Consider the following 15,053-nt stretch of genomic DNA (forward strand, 5'->3'; position numbering starts at 1 on the left):
ATCAGCCTTTAGGGGCACAATGTAAAACTGTTGTGTATTGATACAAAGACAAAAGGTCACAATGATGCTGCTGGATATATATATATATATATATATATATGTATATTTTTTATTTTTTATTTTTATAAGCACAGGGTGTGTTGAAAGCTTATTGCAATTACTATTGTCTTCAATAGTAAACAGAAGCTGCAGATGTCGGAAGACATTATAAACAATCAGCCGTAACTCCACAAACATGAAAAATGGAGCAGCGCGGTGGTTACAAGGCTGACCATAAGTATGATTGGAGGATTTGATGGGAGAATTTGGACTCCACCGCTCTGCTCTGTTACCAGACTGTGGCATCTGGTGACGTAAGTCTTGCTCCGCAGACATTTGTAGAGGACCTTTGGATCATTTGGTCTCACATACAGTCCATCGGCTCTGTATGTACAGAAGCGGCCGACAGGATACACAATTGTGATGTTGTGAGAGCAGCTAATGTCCAGTTGGGTTGAGGTGAAAAGCTCTTGTATGGTTTCAGATGGAGAAGTGTAGACTGTAGGGGAAGGTCCAGAGGGAGTTATCCAGTCTGAAAGAAAAGCTTTAAATTCTTACAATGAAATATATATATTTTTTTTTTACATTTAATTATTTTAATTTGATAATTTGGCAAACTTATTGGAAAGAGCCCAGCTGGCCTGGAGTCAAATCCCCAAAAGGTGAATAAACCTGGACCTTGAATTAAGAATCTGCGTTCTACCTAATAACTCCAACTCCACTGGCTGTAAAACAAACAAAAAAAAAAGATTGTATTGAAGTCTATGGGAAAAATGGCAGTAATCCCTTGATTGGCTTCATTAGCTGAATAAACATTTTCCAGTGAGTTTATGGTCTCAATCTCCAGTTTCTAGTCTTCAATCCAACATGATGTCAATTATTTAAATGATGATCCCATTTAAAGGCAAATAAGTTATAAATCATGGGTGGATTATGGAGCGGGGGGTACTGTGTAATTGAGTAAAATTACTCAAAATACTACAAGGACACATTTGAGATCCTGCCACTCACAACTGTCTTTCAGATTGAAACAATAGTTCCTTTGCCACAGTCTGATTTATCCCAACATAGTTTGATAAAAAAAGAGAATTTTCCCAGTTCCTCTGTGCTGCTCTGTCTCACCACTATCTTTCCCTCTGGCACACACTGATACAGCACAGTATGTATGAACAAACACATTGAAAATGGAATGTCTGTAAGAGAGATTTGATCACAAATGACAACTGGAGACGCGTGGGAACAAATTTTAAACCCAAATGCACTGAGAGCTGGCCTCTTGTGATCAGGCCTTTGTGTATTCATGATCTGAAGCAAACAGCATGATATACAGTGCAGTATCTTTACCTTTGCTGAGCAGCTGTCGTAGATGTGATATCATTGGATATTTGCCCTGTTGACAGAACTGTCCAGAGAAGTCATCCATGTCCAGGGTCCACACAGCCGCTCCCCCCAAATGCCAGCTCCTCAGATAGTCCACCTTCAGAACATGTCATCTCATGTTGTCTCATGGCTTCCTGTTTTATTTTGAAAATCCTTTCCTCTTATTTCAAGTAACATGCCCCTTTTCCTTGTGTATTCCTGTTGGTCTGATTGTCGTCCACACCCTGATTGTTTCCACCTGTTCCCCATTACTTTGTGTATATGTATTTTGCATGTTGTTGTGTTTGCTAACAGTTTGTCTTCTCTGAGTCAGAGAATTTTTGCAATCCAAGCAGGTTTGTTTTTTTTTTGTTTATAAAGACTGAAGTTCTTTGTTGTATTATTTTTTTTTACTTTGTTTAGATAATTTTAAGAGACTTGTCTTGTGTCATTTTGATATTTTTTTCAGTTGTAGAAGTTTTCCTTGACAAAGTTGTTGTTTGTTCCTCACTATTCGTAGTCACCTTTCCTCTGTAGAGCAATTTTATGTTGCATATTTGTCATTGATAGATTGTAGTATTTGTAATTTGTCTCCTGAGTCATGCATTTATGTCCTGGTACAGTTGTGACAGAGTAGTCACAGCGGATCCACTAACTGACACTGACAACACTGCAGTCATGTAGGCTTATAAAATATGATTATGGTGCAGTAGTATTTAAAGCCAGATTGAGACATTTTACTTTTAGATGTTAAACTTTTTATCATCTGTTTAAGAAGCAATCATTAAGTATTGTTAATGTAAGCCTGAAAATTACTGCCGATGCTTGAATAGATGATCACAACCCCAATCATGTTCTTTGTGTCCTCTTTAATTGAATGCCATCAGCACTTTCATTCAGTCTCCCTGTGTGTAAAACACATTATGTACGTTTGGATTTATTCAGAAGCCACAGTTGGGGAATCTACTCCGACATTGGTTGAACAGTAGATGAACAGTCATGTATTTGTTTGATTTTAACTGATCTTTGGGGCAAATATTAAGCATTCTTAACTGAGCTGAATAGACAGACTCATGAACCGTACCTTGGCATCATAACTGTGGTGGTTGTCGAAGCCAACCCACTGATTTCCTTTGACAGCAAAGGGAACTCTCTGACTGTCAATCCACTGCACTGAGCTGCCCCTCAGGAAAGAGCAGGTCTAGAGGAGAAATGCAAAACACACACAGCTGCGTGCCATTCTAATTGATGCTGCAAGACAAACCCAATACAATAATATAGTGACAGTTGGACCTGCTGTTCATGTGACACAGCATGTCACATCGCCACGCAAAGATCACATCAGCATTCCACACACTTCGCTACACTGAATATAACAGCTGATGTGCTGTGAATGAGCCTCTGTGAGGGATCATGTTACATCCAATGGAAACTCACTTTTTGTCTTCAACTGTTTCCGGATGTTGTCAGACAATGTCCTGTTCATAAAAGCAAGATTTTCAGCTGCAGCTTGAAGAGACTATGGATAAATTTGTCATCTTAATGCACCAATCAGAGTTTCAAACTTGTTGCATTTTAATGACAACAGAAAAAAAACATATAGAAGAGATTATTGTTCACACTATTTTCACACTATGAAATTGCATCATAGATGTGCCAATTAGCATATAATGTCACTGAGGGGTTTCTTGGAGCGTCTACTGACTGTGACTGGTTGTTGAGTGTAAAAGAGACTACAGAAAACTATAAAGTTTTGAAGTTTTTTTTTTATTTTAAACTCCATCAGGTTGGACGTGAACCGATCTCCTCTGCCTGGCTGTGTTTCTACTGTCTCTATCAGAGGAAAGGCTTCTGTGGAAGAAGTCTAGCTGATTCTAAATACAAGGTTCTGAATGCAGATTCTTATGTATTGTGATTGTGATGAGCAACACAAATTTTTGTTATTGTTGTGATTGCACAGTTTCCTGCAATATGTGGAAATATCTTTGTTACCTCATAGTATGACCAGAGGTCAATCTGCTGGGTGTAGGGCCCTGGGGTGGCTGGGCCACTGATTGGGCTTCCTAGGCCTGTCTTAGAAGTAGAAAGTGTAAAAGGACGAGAGTGGACAGGAAAGCCGAGTAACAGCTTCCCTGCAGGTGCCCCTCGCTCCATCCAGTACTTCATGACATGATCCTGGCAGACAAAGGAAGCATTCAGTGTTTAATGAGCTTCTGGGAATGAAGTCCTGAGATCTACTTCTCCTCGCAATGCTGACTTCAGCCCACGTTCTGATAATTTGCTTGATTTGATCTTAAAATTAAAGAAGAAAAGCAAGTACTTTAAAATGATAAGCAGTTCACTGTTCACTGCTGGTAAAACGAAGCTGTTTTAAAAACACAAGAGTAAAGTGTAATTACGATGTTGGCATTGTTGTCAGTGTAAAGTGGGCTGTGGTGAGCAGTCAACCCATCTTCAAAGCTGGAGAGGTCAAATGCTTTCACACTGATGAAGTCCAGGTACCTAAACACAGACATCACAGACAATGATATAAAAAAATACTTATATCAGAAAGGGGAGCTGACATAAAATGTAGTCTTACTTTGACATTTGACTGATTTCATATCCTTTGTCAACAACATCTGGGTGAACTGCCACAGCTGCTGACAGGATAAGCTGAGTGTTTCTGCCTCCTTTACTCTCAGCTACATAGGCTTCTGAAAGCTCCTGAAGATCAGGGGACACACAATTACACATTAGCTCAATTTGAGTGAGTGAGTCAGCGTGTGTGTGTGTGTGTGTGTAGATTTGGTGATACAGCAGAAGTCATATAATACAAAAGCACAATATCACTAAATCCCAGATCTGCAAGATTTTAGAACATGTAACATCTCTGTGCTGAGAACCTCAAATCAAGTTTTTGCAGCTGAAACATCAGTGGAAGAAAAGTTATAGAGAAAAGAGTTAACACTGGTGTTCCACCTCTAAACTAAGTTTGTCGATGAACTGATGACATGTAATCCAGTCTGCTGCTTAAACATCTGCTAATGCTAATGTTAACTATGTAGTAACAGCAAGCCTTACATACATAATGTGGAAGAATATGGACAAATGTCAGACATATCAACACAATTGTTTCCTCCTCCAGGACAGAAATGCATTGCAAACATCAAAAAATTAACCTGCATGTCCTCTATAAAACATAAAAATTACCACACAATAATAGTTCAATTATGTTATACATTCAGGTCTTGAACTTTCAACTTCATTCCAGCACATTACTAAGACTTTACTTTTTCACCACAAGAATGGGGTCTCAAGGGTGAGACCTGAAGGATCTCAAGGGAACGTTGTCTTTGTGCGAGGTTATTATTAAAGCATATCTTACACACCATATGTGTGAACAACATATCTTTTGTCTATTTGCACATGTTTTGATGTACCTATAAAATTGTAAGTCTGGCTCACTTTGGGGCTTACTCACTGACTGACTGTTCATGCGGTTATATGTGTGTGAGTCCATTCATTGAATGTTTATTAAACTCAAGAAACTCAAGAAAGACAGCTGATAGCAGAAGAGAGAGGAGAGAGAGGAGAGAGGAGAGACGGGGAGAGAGACGAGGAGAAGCACACTGTCTGAATACTCATGTTAGTGAAGAAACAGAAACATGAGGAGGTTTTGAGATGTTTTGTATACGGGAGAAAAGCAGCCAGATGTGAAAGGCTGACACCAACTGACACTCTACAGGATGTGCACATGATACAATGACATCACAGCAACACCACACAACGATATCCGGTGAGATTTACTTTGAGATTTACTCCATCAAACCCTCACAGCAAGAGTCAAGCAAGGAGTCAAAGGATCGGTTAGGGCAGGAGTAAAAGAAAGAAAAAAGCTCCAAACATAAAACCCAAGACCTGAACAGGGTCCACACAGTGTCTTCAGTCCCACCTTACAGAGCTGTGTGAACCTGTGTTTGTCCTCTTCAGGTCTTTCACCAGTACAAAGGAACTCCCAGTCCAGATCCAGGCCATCGAATCCATGAGTCCTGAGGAATTTGATGGTCGACTGGATGAATGTCTGACGGTTGGCTCGAGTGGATGTCATGATGGAGAACCTGCCAGAGACGATGAGACCACTTAATAAACTTATGGTAAGATTTCCAAACAGCAGTATATCTACTGTTCAGCTACACTTTCGTTAATTGTTCGTTAATTGTTTCTTAATTAATTCTTATTCGATGTTGTTTGATGTCTCGATGTCTCTATGTGTAATACTGCTGTTACACTTCAATTTCCCAGCCTGGGATAAATAAAGTATATATCTATCTATCATCTATCTATTTATCTACACAATGAACTAGACACAGTAAATATATTAGAACAACAGGTGGAGCAGTTTTGTCAACTCACTGAGCTGTTCCTTTCTTCTCTCTGAGCGACACTAAGGTCTTCAGTCTGGGATTTCTGTCGAGTTGCACACATAGAAACTCATAATGACAAAGAAATATATTAGTTCAGTTTAACTGACATCGTGTAAATGGAGCAGTTGTTACCGGCTTTTGAGCTTGGTGAATGATCTGTAGAGGCTTTTCTCATCCCACTCATACTCAGTGATCTCATTGTCCTGGGCAATGATGGCAGAAGTGTAAACCAGGTGAGTGCAAAGGAAGGGATCCACATTTTCAGGCAGGAATCGCCCCACACCAGTTCTGTACTGGGACCAGCTGGTAAAATAACAAACCAGTTTGGTTGCAGTTGCTGGATCAAAGGGACAAAGACAAAAATGTTAGCCGACCGTCCTGAAGTCTCACTAAAAACATGCTCACGTGCCTTTTGTAAAATGTGTGGCTCACCGATCTGCACGAAGAGCTGCAGAGCTGTTGAAAGAGACACGGTGGATGTGACTACAACTGGGCGAGTGGCTGCATATAGCATAGAGAAGAAAAGATAATGAGGGAATCATGACTACTCACCGGTCAAACCTCCTACCCCTGTGTTCATCTCTGCGTCATGGTGGAGCGCCTCACACTGCGCAGCCTAGACAGAGGAGCAGTGTAATAGTATAATACTACATTCTTACAGCTCATGTTACTATGAGTCACATGGTTTTGTTTCAAACATTAAATAACTTCACCTGAAGTGGAGCGTTTCTCATGCAGAGATATGTATGATGGTGATGATGATGGGTCAATTATACAGTGAGCTATAAAACACAAGAATCATGCTCAAGGATGACTTTTGACAAAGGCTGAGAATGATCAGTCTGTATCTGACAAGGGGGACTAGATCAGGACTGAACCAGGACTCTGATGTCCTCTCTGCTGTCAGACTGACCCACTTCCAAAATTTTCACCTGAGGGCTTTTTGATATGAAACCTTTCTTTGAAACTCAACTCTGAAATATCTCTTCGCCTTTTTACATACATCAGTGTAATGATGAGAAGTTTTTGCTGATGCAGTCTGGCATACAAAGACATGCGGCACAAAGGACACGTCAAAGTGAAATGATGAGCTCTGACATGGAGGCTGAAGCGGCTGGATGAGCTTGCAGAACTGCAGATCTGCTTTGTCCTTTGTTTTGACAGAGCTTATAGTTAAAAAGTCCTCTACTCTTTAGCTATGCTGCTATAGGCCTAGGCTGCTGGGGGAAGGACTGAGCTTCTCTCTCTCTCTCTCTGTCTCTCCCTGTCTCCCTCTCTCCCCCTCTCCCTCTTTCTCTCTCCCTCCGTCTCGCTCGTTCTCCTTTCCTCCCCCCTTGCATGCGTTGATAAGAACCATCCTTCTTAAAAAAAAAAACACAGTTTCACCCAGCATTTGTACTGCATTTACTAACCATGTTCTGCCAAAGTCTCTGTCTCTCCCAGTTCCTCTCCTTTCTCTCCCTGATCTCATCCTGCAGGTGGTGACTCATTGCCATCCCATGTTCCTGCAACACCTGCTTGTCCCATATCTTCATGAATTCTGTACTACAGCTCAACTCCATGAACTCCATGCAGAAACATGTTCCTGCCTACATCCCCACCCTCCAATGCCTCTCTCTCTCTCCCACTCTCAACCCAACCAGTCGAGGCAGATGGCCGCCCCCCCTGAGCCTGGTTCTGCTCGAGGTTTCTGCCTCTTAAAGGAAGTTTTTCCTTGCCACTGTTGCCAAGTGCTTGCTCATCAGGGGATCTGTTGGGTCTCTTTAAATAAATTTATAAAGAGTTTGGTCTAGACCTGCTCTATATGTAAAGTGCCTTGATGTAACTTTGTTATGATTTGGCGCTATACAAATAAATCTGATTTGATTTGATTTGATTTGTTTTGAATTTAAAAAACAGTTTGAGCCAGTCACCATATGATGTTGTCAACACAAAGCTGTCAGGCCGTCTGAGTGTTGCCTGAGATTAATTTGTCACCAAGTGAATCAGTGTGACAGCCTCTACTGTATTTATAAAAACTCTGGTGAACTCCCCTTATGTTGTTCACATGGAATGCTCTAAATTGGCCCCTCAGTCGACCTCTCTTGTAACTTTTTAATTACAAGTGTTCCGTCACAAATCTCCTGTAACAGTCCAGTATGATCGCGACTGAAATCAGAGATTCAAGCCAGTGAAATATTAAAATCCTGCCTCAAATTTTGTCCTGCACAAAACAAGCCTGCATGTGGTCTGTTATTATCAGGTTAGCATCAAGTAATCATAGTCATGGAGGAGCAAAAGGAAAAGAGAAGTCCTTGATAGTTCCACAAAGCCCGTGAGAGGACCAAGTTGGGATGAATGGATGGGTTAACAAAACACAGCGATATGACAGTGGAGAGGTATTCCAGGGGAAAGTAGCACTTTATGTTGTTTCAATTATTCATGACAATGACACCAAAGAGATTCCTAATTTTATTTCACCAAGACATCTTATATTGTAACCATGACGGGGAAGGTGCATTGGGAGTAACTGATTGGGTAGTTAGTTCAAGATGAAGGATTAACTGTTCATGTATAAGCCTCAGAGACACACAAACTGTTATCACTCAACGTGAGAAAAGAGACCACATCCCTTGCCTCTTAAGATCTCTGCATGGGCTACCAGTCCGGTCACTTGTTTTAAGACAGCTGTTCCAGTCCTCACAGAGAGCTCTGTCTCTGTTCACGAAAGCCACACACATATACACTCAGGCTGTCATAAAACACAGGTAGTATTTAGATGTCACAATGACAATCAATTTCAGTGACAAAGCACATGTTTGCGATGTCATCATTATGTGTGGACTGTTGCTGGTTTACTTGACAAGATCAGCTGAATCACTCTCACGCTCTAAAGGAGTCCTGCTCCCTCATGTCTCCTGGTTGATTTTTGTTCTCACTGTTGCATTTATTATGGTAGCATCATACTTGTTTTATGCACTAATTGATGTCCTCTTTGTTGGTTGAATATGTCGGTTGGTTTGTGAAATTGTCTCTTTGAGGAATTGCATTGCAAGCAGAAGCAGAGTGAGACAGTTCCTATCATGAGCCATAAACCCTGATCTTCGCTATAGTGTATTCAGTAGCAGACTAATTATCTTGTCTGAGGTCTCACCTGCACCTTTTATGCTTTATCGCACCCCAGCTTTGAGAAAACAAGTGATGAAACTTGTTATATTGTACAGACTTTGCCTCTGTACTCATTATTATATGACTGCAAAGCTAGGACTCATAAATATCATATTGTTGTACATTTATGTATGGTTGATTTTGTGTACAAAATACCAGTAATTTTTTGTCTTAAGATGTAAACAAAATGTGAACTTATATTGCAACGCAATATATCAATGAAGTACTAATACCAGTAATGGGTTTGTGGGTCAACACTTAGGAATTTTAACCAAAGTAATGCAATGCTTTTACAGTTTCTTATAACAATGTCTAATTTAAGTAAATTACTCTAAAGGCAACAGATTTAAGAGAACTTTTCCACTTTAATAACATTAGATGTGATATGAACGGTCTCCACTTGGGGCTCAGGGCCACACGCAGCACTTGCAGCTGTCATTAAAGATAGAGCCATTCCCGCAGTGCCTCACGTGGGTGATGCCTCCAGCACACATGTAGAAGCTGGTCTTGTCGTCTGGGTTAGCATACAGGCCGTCAGGTTTGCCATTGCAGAATCCAGATCCTGGGGCATGGGTGGTAGGGGTGGTGGTTCGAGTAGTAGTGGTTGCACCGGGTTTGGGGGTGGTGGTAGGGGGCAGTGGCGGCAACTCTGGGTGAGAGGACAATAAATGTTGGTTACTGAATGTGAATGAAGGCCATAGAAAATATGAATGGTGGCCAATTACCCTGGTTTAAAGAAAAAAAAATCCAGGCAACACTGCAGATTATTACCCAACTAAATTACAGAAGGGGTCGGCTCACAAACCCAAGATAACATAAGATGACTGCTTCATATCACAGAACATGCCAACAAACACTGTTTGAATACCGCTCTGATCAGTCTTGATGGAGAGAAAGTATTCAACCCGGTCAATTGGCTTTTTCTGTCTAAAGTGTTAGAGAGAATGGGATTTAATATTCAATGTATTAAGTGTTTACAGTCTCTGTATTGCGACCTGTTTGCCAGAATAAAGATCAATGGCCACCTTACGGACAGCTTTCAGCTGTCCAGAGACACTCGTCAGAAATGTTGTGCTAGCCCCACCCTCTTTGCAATTTTCATAGAGCCGCTTGCTCAAATCATTAGACAGGATGAAGAGCTGACAGGAAGCACTATATCAGGAGAGGAAAACAGGATAGGGCTTTTTGCGGCTTACATAATCACGTACCTCCAAAACCCAAATACAACATTTCCCTAACTTGTAAAAATCATGGGGAACTACGGACTAATGTCAGGCTATAAACTGAAGATCACAAAGACTCAGGTACTCTCCCTCAACTACAAACATTAACGAATAAAGCATTAAGGAAGCAGTACAAATTAAGATGGGATGCAAAGTCAATAAAATGTCTGGGAGTACTCATTACTCAGGAAGTTGATAAGATTTACAATACAAACTACAAGGTAATATGTAATGATGTTTGGATTTCTATGCAAAATATAAGTATGAGTTTTTTATACTTCGGTCCACATCCAAATAATAATTTGGAGTTGAACCTAGGATGCTGCAATCCTGTGACCACCTCTACCGCTCAGCAAGATTTATATGGTAAATGACCTGTGACATTACTTAAAATCACAATAGCCCTACCTGAAATACCTGATTTCACAACAAGCAGAGCTAAAATCAAATCAGAACAAAACCTCGAGGTGCGTCAGATATTGATAATGAGGATAACTGATAAGACATACTTGATCAACCTACCAATATTAAGAAGTTTGCGGAGATGAGATAAGAGAGGATGGTTGCCCTGCCCACAGAATTGACCAGCAAAGTCATCCAAATCCAGAGCCCACACAAATGCTCCGCCAAACCTCTGCTCCTGCAGGTATCGCACCTGTTTGGGCATAAAGAAATAGAAACAGATGTAATTAATTTGGAAACACCATGGGAGTAATAAAGACATGGAGCTGATCTTATACCTACCTTGATCTCATAGCTGTCCTTGTTGTCAAATCCAACCCACTCACTATTCTTGGTAGCATAGGGAACTTTCTGGTCTTGAATCCACTGAATAGTGGTGTCCTTCAAAAAACCACAAATCTACACCATAGAGAATTTGATAAACCATTAAAGCAATGTACATTATGTTGTGCTGAACACAATCAAGCAGAATCTTAGCAACATCTAAACTTCACCTCGTAGTAGGACCAGAATCCACCTTCACGTGTGAATGGTCCGGCAGATGCTGGCCCACTGGCTGGAGCTCCAACACCAGTGTTTGAAGATGTCAGACGGAAGGTACGACCATAGGCAGCAAATCCCATATTCAGCTTCTCCACTGGGGTGCCATTGTCTTTCCAATACCTCATAGCGTAGTCCTACAGATGTTAATGGAGGTGAAGTGAAACTCTTTTAAAAGCAGAGCAGACAGATGCTGGATTTTATGTCAATAGATTTTAGGAGTTAAATTGGTTGACTAATCTATTGGCCTCTCTTAGAAAGCTGCCCCTTAAGTTTTTCTTTAGTCTCCGTCTTACTGTGTTGAAGTAGATGAGGTCACCCTTGTCCTCTGAGCCTTGGAACAGTGGGCTGTTGTGTCCAGTGAACTGCTCCCAAGTTCCATGGAAGTCATAGGTCATCACATTGATGAAGTCCAGTTCTCTGGAGATAGGTTAAAGCAAATGTTTTTTGAAAATCTTTGCAGAACTCCCAGCTATCTTTTCAAAGTGGAGTTCAACTAACTCACACACTCACTTGGCAATCTCAGCAATCTCATATCCAGCATCGATGGTTCCTTTTCCAGCAGACACAGCTGCAGTCAGCATGAGCTGGGGCTTACCAGTGGACTTGGCTTCAGCTGCATAGGCAGCAACAAGTTCCTGCAATTACACCAATGAAGCCGAAAGAAAGATATACAGGATGAGGCGTCATAACAGAAGCTAGGAGGTGCAGGATGAAACTGAAGAGTACTGAACTCACCCTGCAGAGTAGAGTGAACCTCTGTTTGTCCTGTGGGGGACTTCCACGAGATCCAGGGTACTCCCAGTCCAGATCCAGACCATCAAATCCATGAGTCCTCAGGAATTTGATCGAAGACTGGATGAATGTCTGACGGTTGGCTGGAGTGGACACCATGATGGAGAACCTGTAGGGAACAATGATCACTGTTAAAGCCTTCAGGTAAAGTGAGCTAATTTGTCTTTAGTAGCTCTTGGCTTTATGCAAACAACTGATTATAGTGTTGAAGTAATAAAAATGTGTGGATTTTTTTTTTTTTTTTTATTGATCCATTTTAACGTCTTTATATGCAATACTATATCATCTAGAAAGAGGCATTTCACTCTTGTTCTGCACATCCAATAGAGCATGTAGAAATATTAAAAACATTTCAGTGCTAATCACATTGGATCCTCAGAGCATTTCAAAAAGTTGGCTCATAGTGATATAATTCTGACAAATAGTTTTGGCTAAAAATGTTGTTCCTGGTGGACCTCTTGTGGCAGAGAGAAAAGCTTTCAGCACCCCAACCAGATGTGAAAGTGGGCCAAGCTAACCCCAACCCTAAAGGGCGCAGTCGTATGGTGGTTAAGAGGTTTAATTTTTCTATCTGGTAAAATAACTCAGAGCACTGCAAGCAGGCATGTAGGCTGTTGGTAGTGTTTATGGTAAAATGTTACTCACTGTGTTGAACCAAAGTTCCAACCACCAACAGCAAGCAGAGTCTTCAGCTGAGGATTCCTGGAAACAGAAGAGAGTGTCATTGACATTTCCATCTCACTTTGACTGAAATCTTTACGCCCAGAACATCATCCTGCTAAAGGCTTCTACTAAAGGAACTAAATTCTCATAAGAAAAGGGCACCGTAGCTTGGCTTCTGAGCTTTAAGTCATGCACAGGCATCATCTTTGGCCACTTACTTGGACTTCAGACCATTGAAGGACTTGTAGAGGACTTCATCATTCCACTCGTAGGTAACCAGCTCGTTGTTAGAGTTGATGATGGAGAAGGCGTAGATCAGGGTGGTACAGAGGAAGGGGTCCACATTTTGTGGCATATACTTTCCTTGACCAGGTCTGTACTGGGACCAGTTGGTGAAGTAGCACACCATCTTGGTGGCACATGCTGTGTTGGAGAAAAGGAATGCTAAAGTGTTGCTGATTCCAATGATGATATATAGTGAAACATCAAATCATAGGATGAGTGCTACAACTTACCCAGCTGGAACATCACCAGACATAAGCCTGAAAAACATGCATATGAAATATGTTAATGAAGAATAATTTGTCTGTGCATGTATATACATGACTACACAAGTGAACAAACACCTGCGAGAATAGTGAGCCTGGTCATCTTGAATTCACTTCTTACAACTTCACTGGATTCCTACGAGAGAAAAAATGAACCAAAGTGTATGATTGAGGCAACACAACAAAGTTAGTGTTTTTAGGATTATCACAATTAAAAGGAAAACTTTGTGTTTCCTTGTGAACTCACCTTGGTGTCCAGATGAGAGACCCAAACTGTAGCAGCAACTTTTGTCCTTTTATACAGATGGAAGGGGGAGGTGCCGCAGCCTTTGACAATCAATGTTCAATAAAAATTATGATTATTAGAGTGTGATTTGATTAGATCTTGCAAAGTCAAAGCAGGTAGAATCAATTCAGTGCAGCACCCAGGCCTTGGCCTGGTTGTAATTTATATCATTGGCAATGTCATTCATTATCATATTACTAAGCAGCCTAAACAAACTCAAAGTCGAGCTGGACTCTGATCTTTTGATTTTATCAATGTGTTATTGTTATGTTTGTTATTCTTTTTTATGTCATGTTGTTATAGTAACTCAACTAGAGATAAAAATGTGACTTCAAAAATCTATTGAAATAAAAATCAACGGATAGTTTATTTGCAGTAGTATTCAAGTGTGCTGCAGCATTTTGTGCTAGAGACAATGGGTGGAAGTCTGGTTAAACTTATAGCTTCAACACTCAGAGAGCACAGACTTCAGAGATTAAAAATTCAAATGTATACTAGATGATCTAGATCTACCCCAACATTTGATGGGCTCAGCCAGCCTCCTTCCCCCCGAGTGTGAATCTGTTGTGGTGATATGAGCGTCCAGTGAGTATTGTTAAGTCACCATTATGTAATAAACGTGACACAAATTAAAAATATACCAAATAGTTTTTTTATTCCAAGTGTACATGTATAGTCACTCCAGTGGTTTTTACATAACTGTGCTTTCAAACACACAGACAGTGGTGAAAGCATAATCTCCACAGTGGAGGTGATTACTTTATCTGTCTTCTCTGTTGAACCCTGATCGTGACCATGGACCTGCTGGCCACTTGTCCACAATAATCTGTGGCTGACACTGAGATAAATCCTCTATAAACCACAAAGACCTTTCTTTCACAGTTAGCTGACTGTGCACAGTGTGCTCCTTATGTTTTGGCTGCTTATGCAGATATAGCATCATGCAATATTATACTTAAGTTGGACTGCAAATAAAACTTTTATCTTTAAATCTACACATGGGTTCATGAACTGTACATTTATTCTATAAAATCATTGAATAAAGTAATTAATTCTAACTGCATCAGATTTGAACCAAATCTTCTTTACAGGTCCCAGAGAGTCTAAAGGTTCCTTGATTATAAATCAGGTCTAGATTCTATATTAATACAGGGAAAGGTCTCATTCCAAAGAGAAATGATTTGAACAGGATTTTTAATCAAAGTGTTGAAAAGCTTGTGAGACTGATCCCTTCCACCGGTGGAAATCCGTTTGGCACTTTTTGCATAATCCTGGTACTGTTTTTGGAGGTTTTATTTGAATTCTGCATTCAATTATTTGCTCAGAAAACAGATTCTATTTGGCTTATGGATATTATTTAGTGCCACGGGCTTTGCACTCTGTGCAAAGCAGAGGCACTACTTCATCTTCTCCATACTTATTATTATTCCGTCAGATTTTCGGCAATTAATGCGGGTCGTACCGCTGGACGAAGCCCAACAATATATACATCAAAACGTGCGGCTCGATCGGGAATAGTGTGCTAAATTCTGGCGAGTAGATTTTCCGATTTTTCCCAAAGTTATTCACAAAAAAACCAGCCGAA

General features: G+C 40.6%; 2 protein-coding genes across 3 annotated transcripts; both read right to left on the minus strand.

Moving 5' to 3' along the window:
- Positions 1 to 1,321: 1,321 nt before the first annotated feature.
- LOC115044261 (acidic mammalian chitinase-like) lies at positions 1,322 to 6,384 on the minus strand. Its single transcript, XM_029503217.1, has 10 exons — positions 6,357 to 6,384; positions 6,237 to 6,260; positions 5,937 to 6,141; positions 5,794 to 5,847; positions 5,333 to 5,498; positions 3,980 to 4,104; positions 3,798 to 3,900; positions 3,391 to 3,573; positions 2,483 to 2,599; positions 1,322 to 1,516 (listed from the first exon to the last, which is right to left on the minus strand). Exons 1-10 carry the CDS (start codon positions 6,382 to 6,384, stop codon positions 1,322 to 1,324), a joined length of 1,200 nt encoding a protein of 399 aa, XP_029359077.1.
- Positions 6,385 to 9,358: 2,974 nt separating this feature from the next.
- LOC115043131 (acidic mammalian chitinase-like) lies at positions 9,359 to 13,285 on the minus strand. 2 transcript variants are annotated; one of them, XM_029501318.1, is made up of 11 exons: positions 13,261 to 13,285; positions 13,150 to 13,176; positions 12,853 to 13,057; positions 12,617 to 12,673; positions 11,915 to 12,080; positions 11,690 to 11,814; positions 11,473 to 11,596; positions 11,131 to 11,313; positions 10,919 to 11,035; positions 10,697 to 10,829; positions 9,359 to 9,600 (listed from the first exon to the last, which is right to left on the minus strand). In XM_029501318.1, the coding sequence occupies exons 1-11, from the start codon at positions 13,283 to 13,285 to the stop codon at positions 9,359 to 9,361; spliced, it is 1,404 nt and encodes a 467-aa protein (XP_029357178.1). The 2 variants fall into 2 exon arrangements, with proteins under 2 accessions (XP_029357178.1, XP_029357177.1); XM_029501317.1 differs by lacking the exon at positions 13,150 to 13,176 and having other exon boundaries at positions 12,853 to 13,078; positions 13,255 to 13,285.
- Between the last annotated feature and the right edge of the window lie 1,768 nt (positions 13,286 to 15,053).

This window comes from Echeneis naucrates, chromosome 5 (assembly GCF_900963305.1).
Source record: "Echeneis naucrates chromosome 5, fEcheNa1.1, whole genome shotgun sequence".
In the NCBI taxonomy this organism is placed as follows: Eukaryota; Metazoa; Chordata; class Actinopteri; order Carangiformes; family Echeneidae; genus Echeneis; species Echeneis naucrates.

What these genes read in the sequence shown, in the direction of transcription:
- LOC115044261 (XM_029503217.1), bottom strand. Translation starts at nt 6,384, where the DNA reads ATGAACACAGGGGTAGGAGGTTTGACCG. An exon ending in ACCTCTGGTCATACTATGAG is followed by an intron (nt 2,600 to 3,390) that starts GTAACAAAGATA and finishes TTTCTCCTCTAG; the next exon opens with ACCTGCTCTTTCCTGAGGGG. An exon ending in ACCACAGTTATGATGCCAAG is followed by an intron (nt 1,517 to 2,482) that starts GTACGGTTCATG and finishes CATGTTCTGAAG; the next exon opens with GTGGACTATCTGAGGAGCTG.
- LOC115043131 (XM_029501318.1), bottom strand. Translation starts at nt 13,285, where the DNA reads ATGACCAGGCTCACTATTCTCGCAG. An exon ending in GGTTCACTCTACTCTGCAGG is followed by an intron (nt 11,815 to 11,914) that starts GTGAGTTCAGTA and finishes GTGTAATTGCAG; the next exon opens with GAACTTGTTGCTGCCTATGC. An exon ending in ACCTCATCTACTTCAACACA is followed by an intron (nt 11,314 to 11,472) that starts GTAAGACGGAGA and finishes TAACATCTGTAG; the next exon opens with GACTACGCTATGAGGTATTG.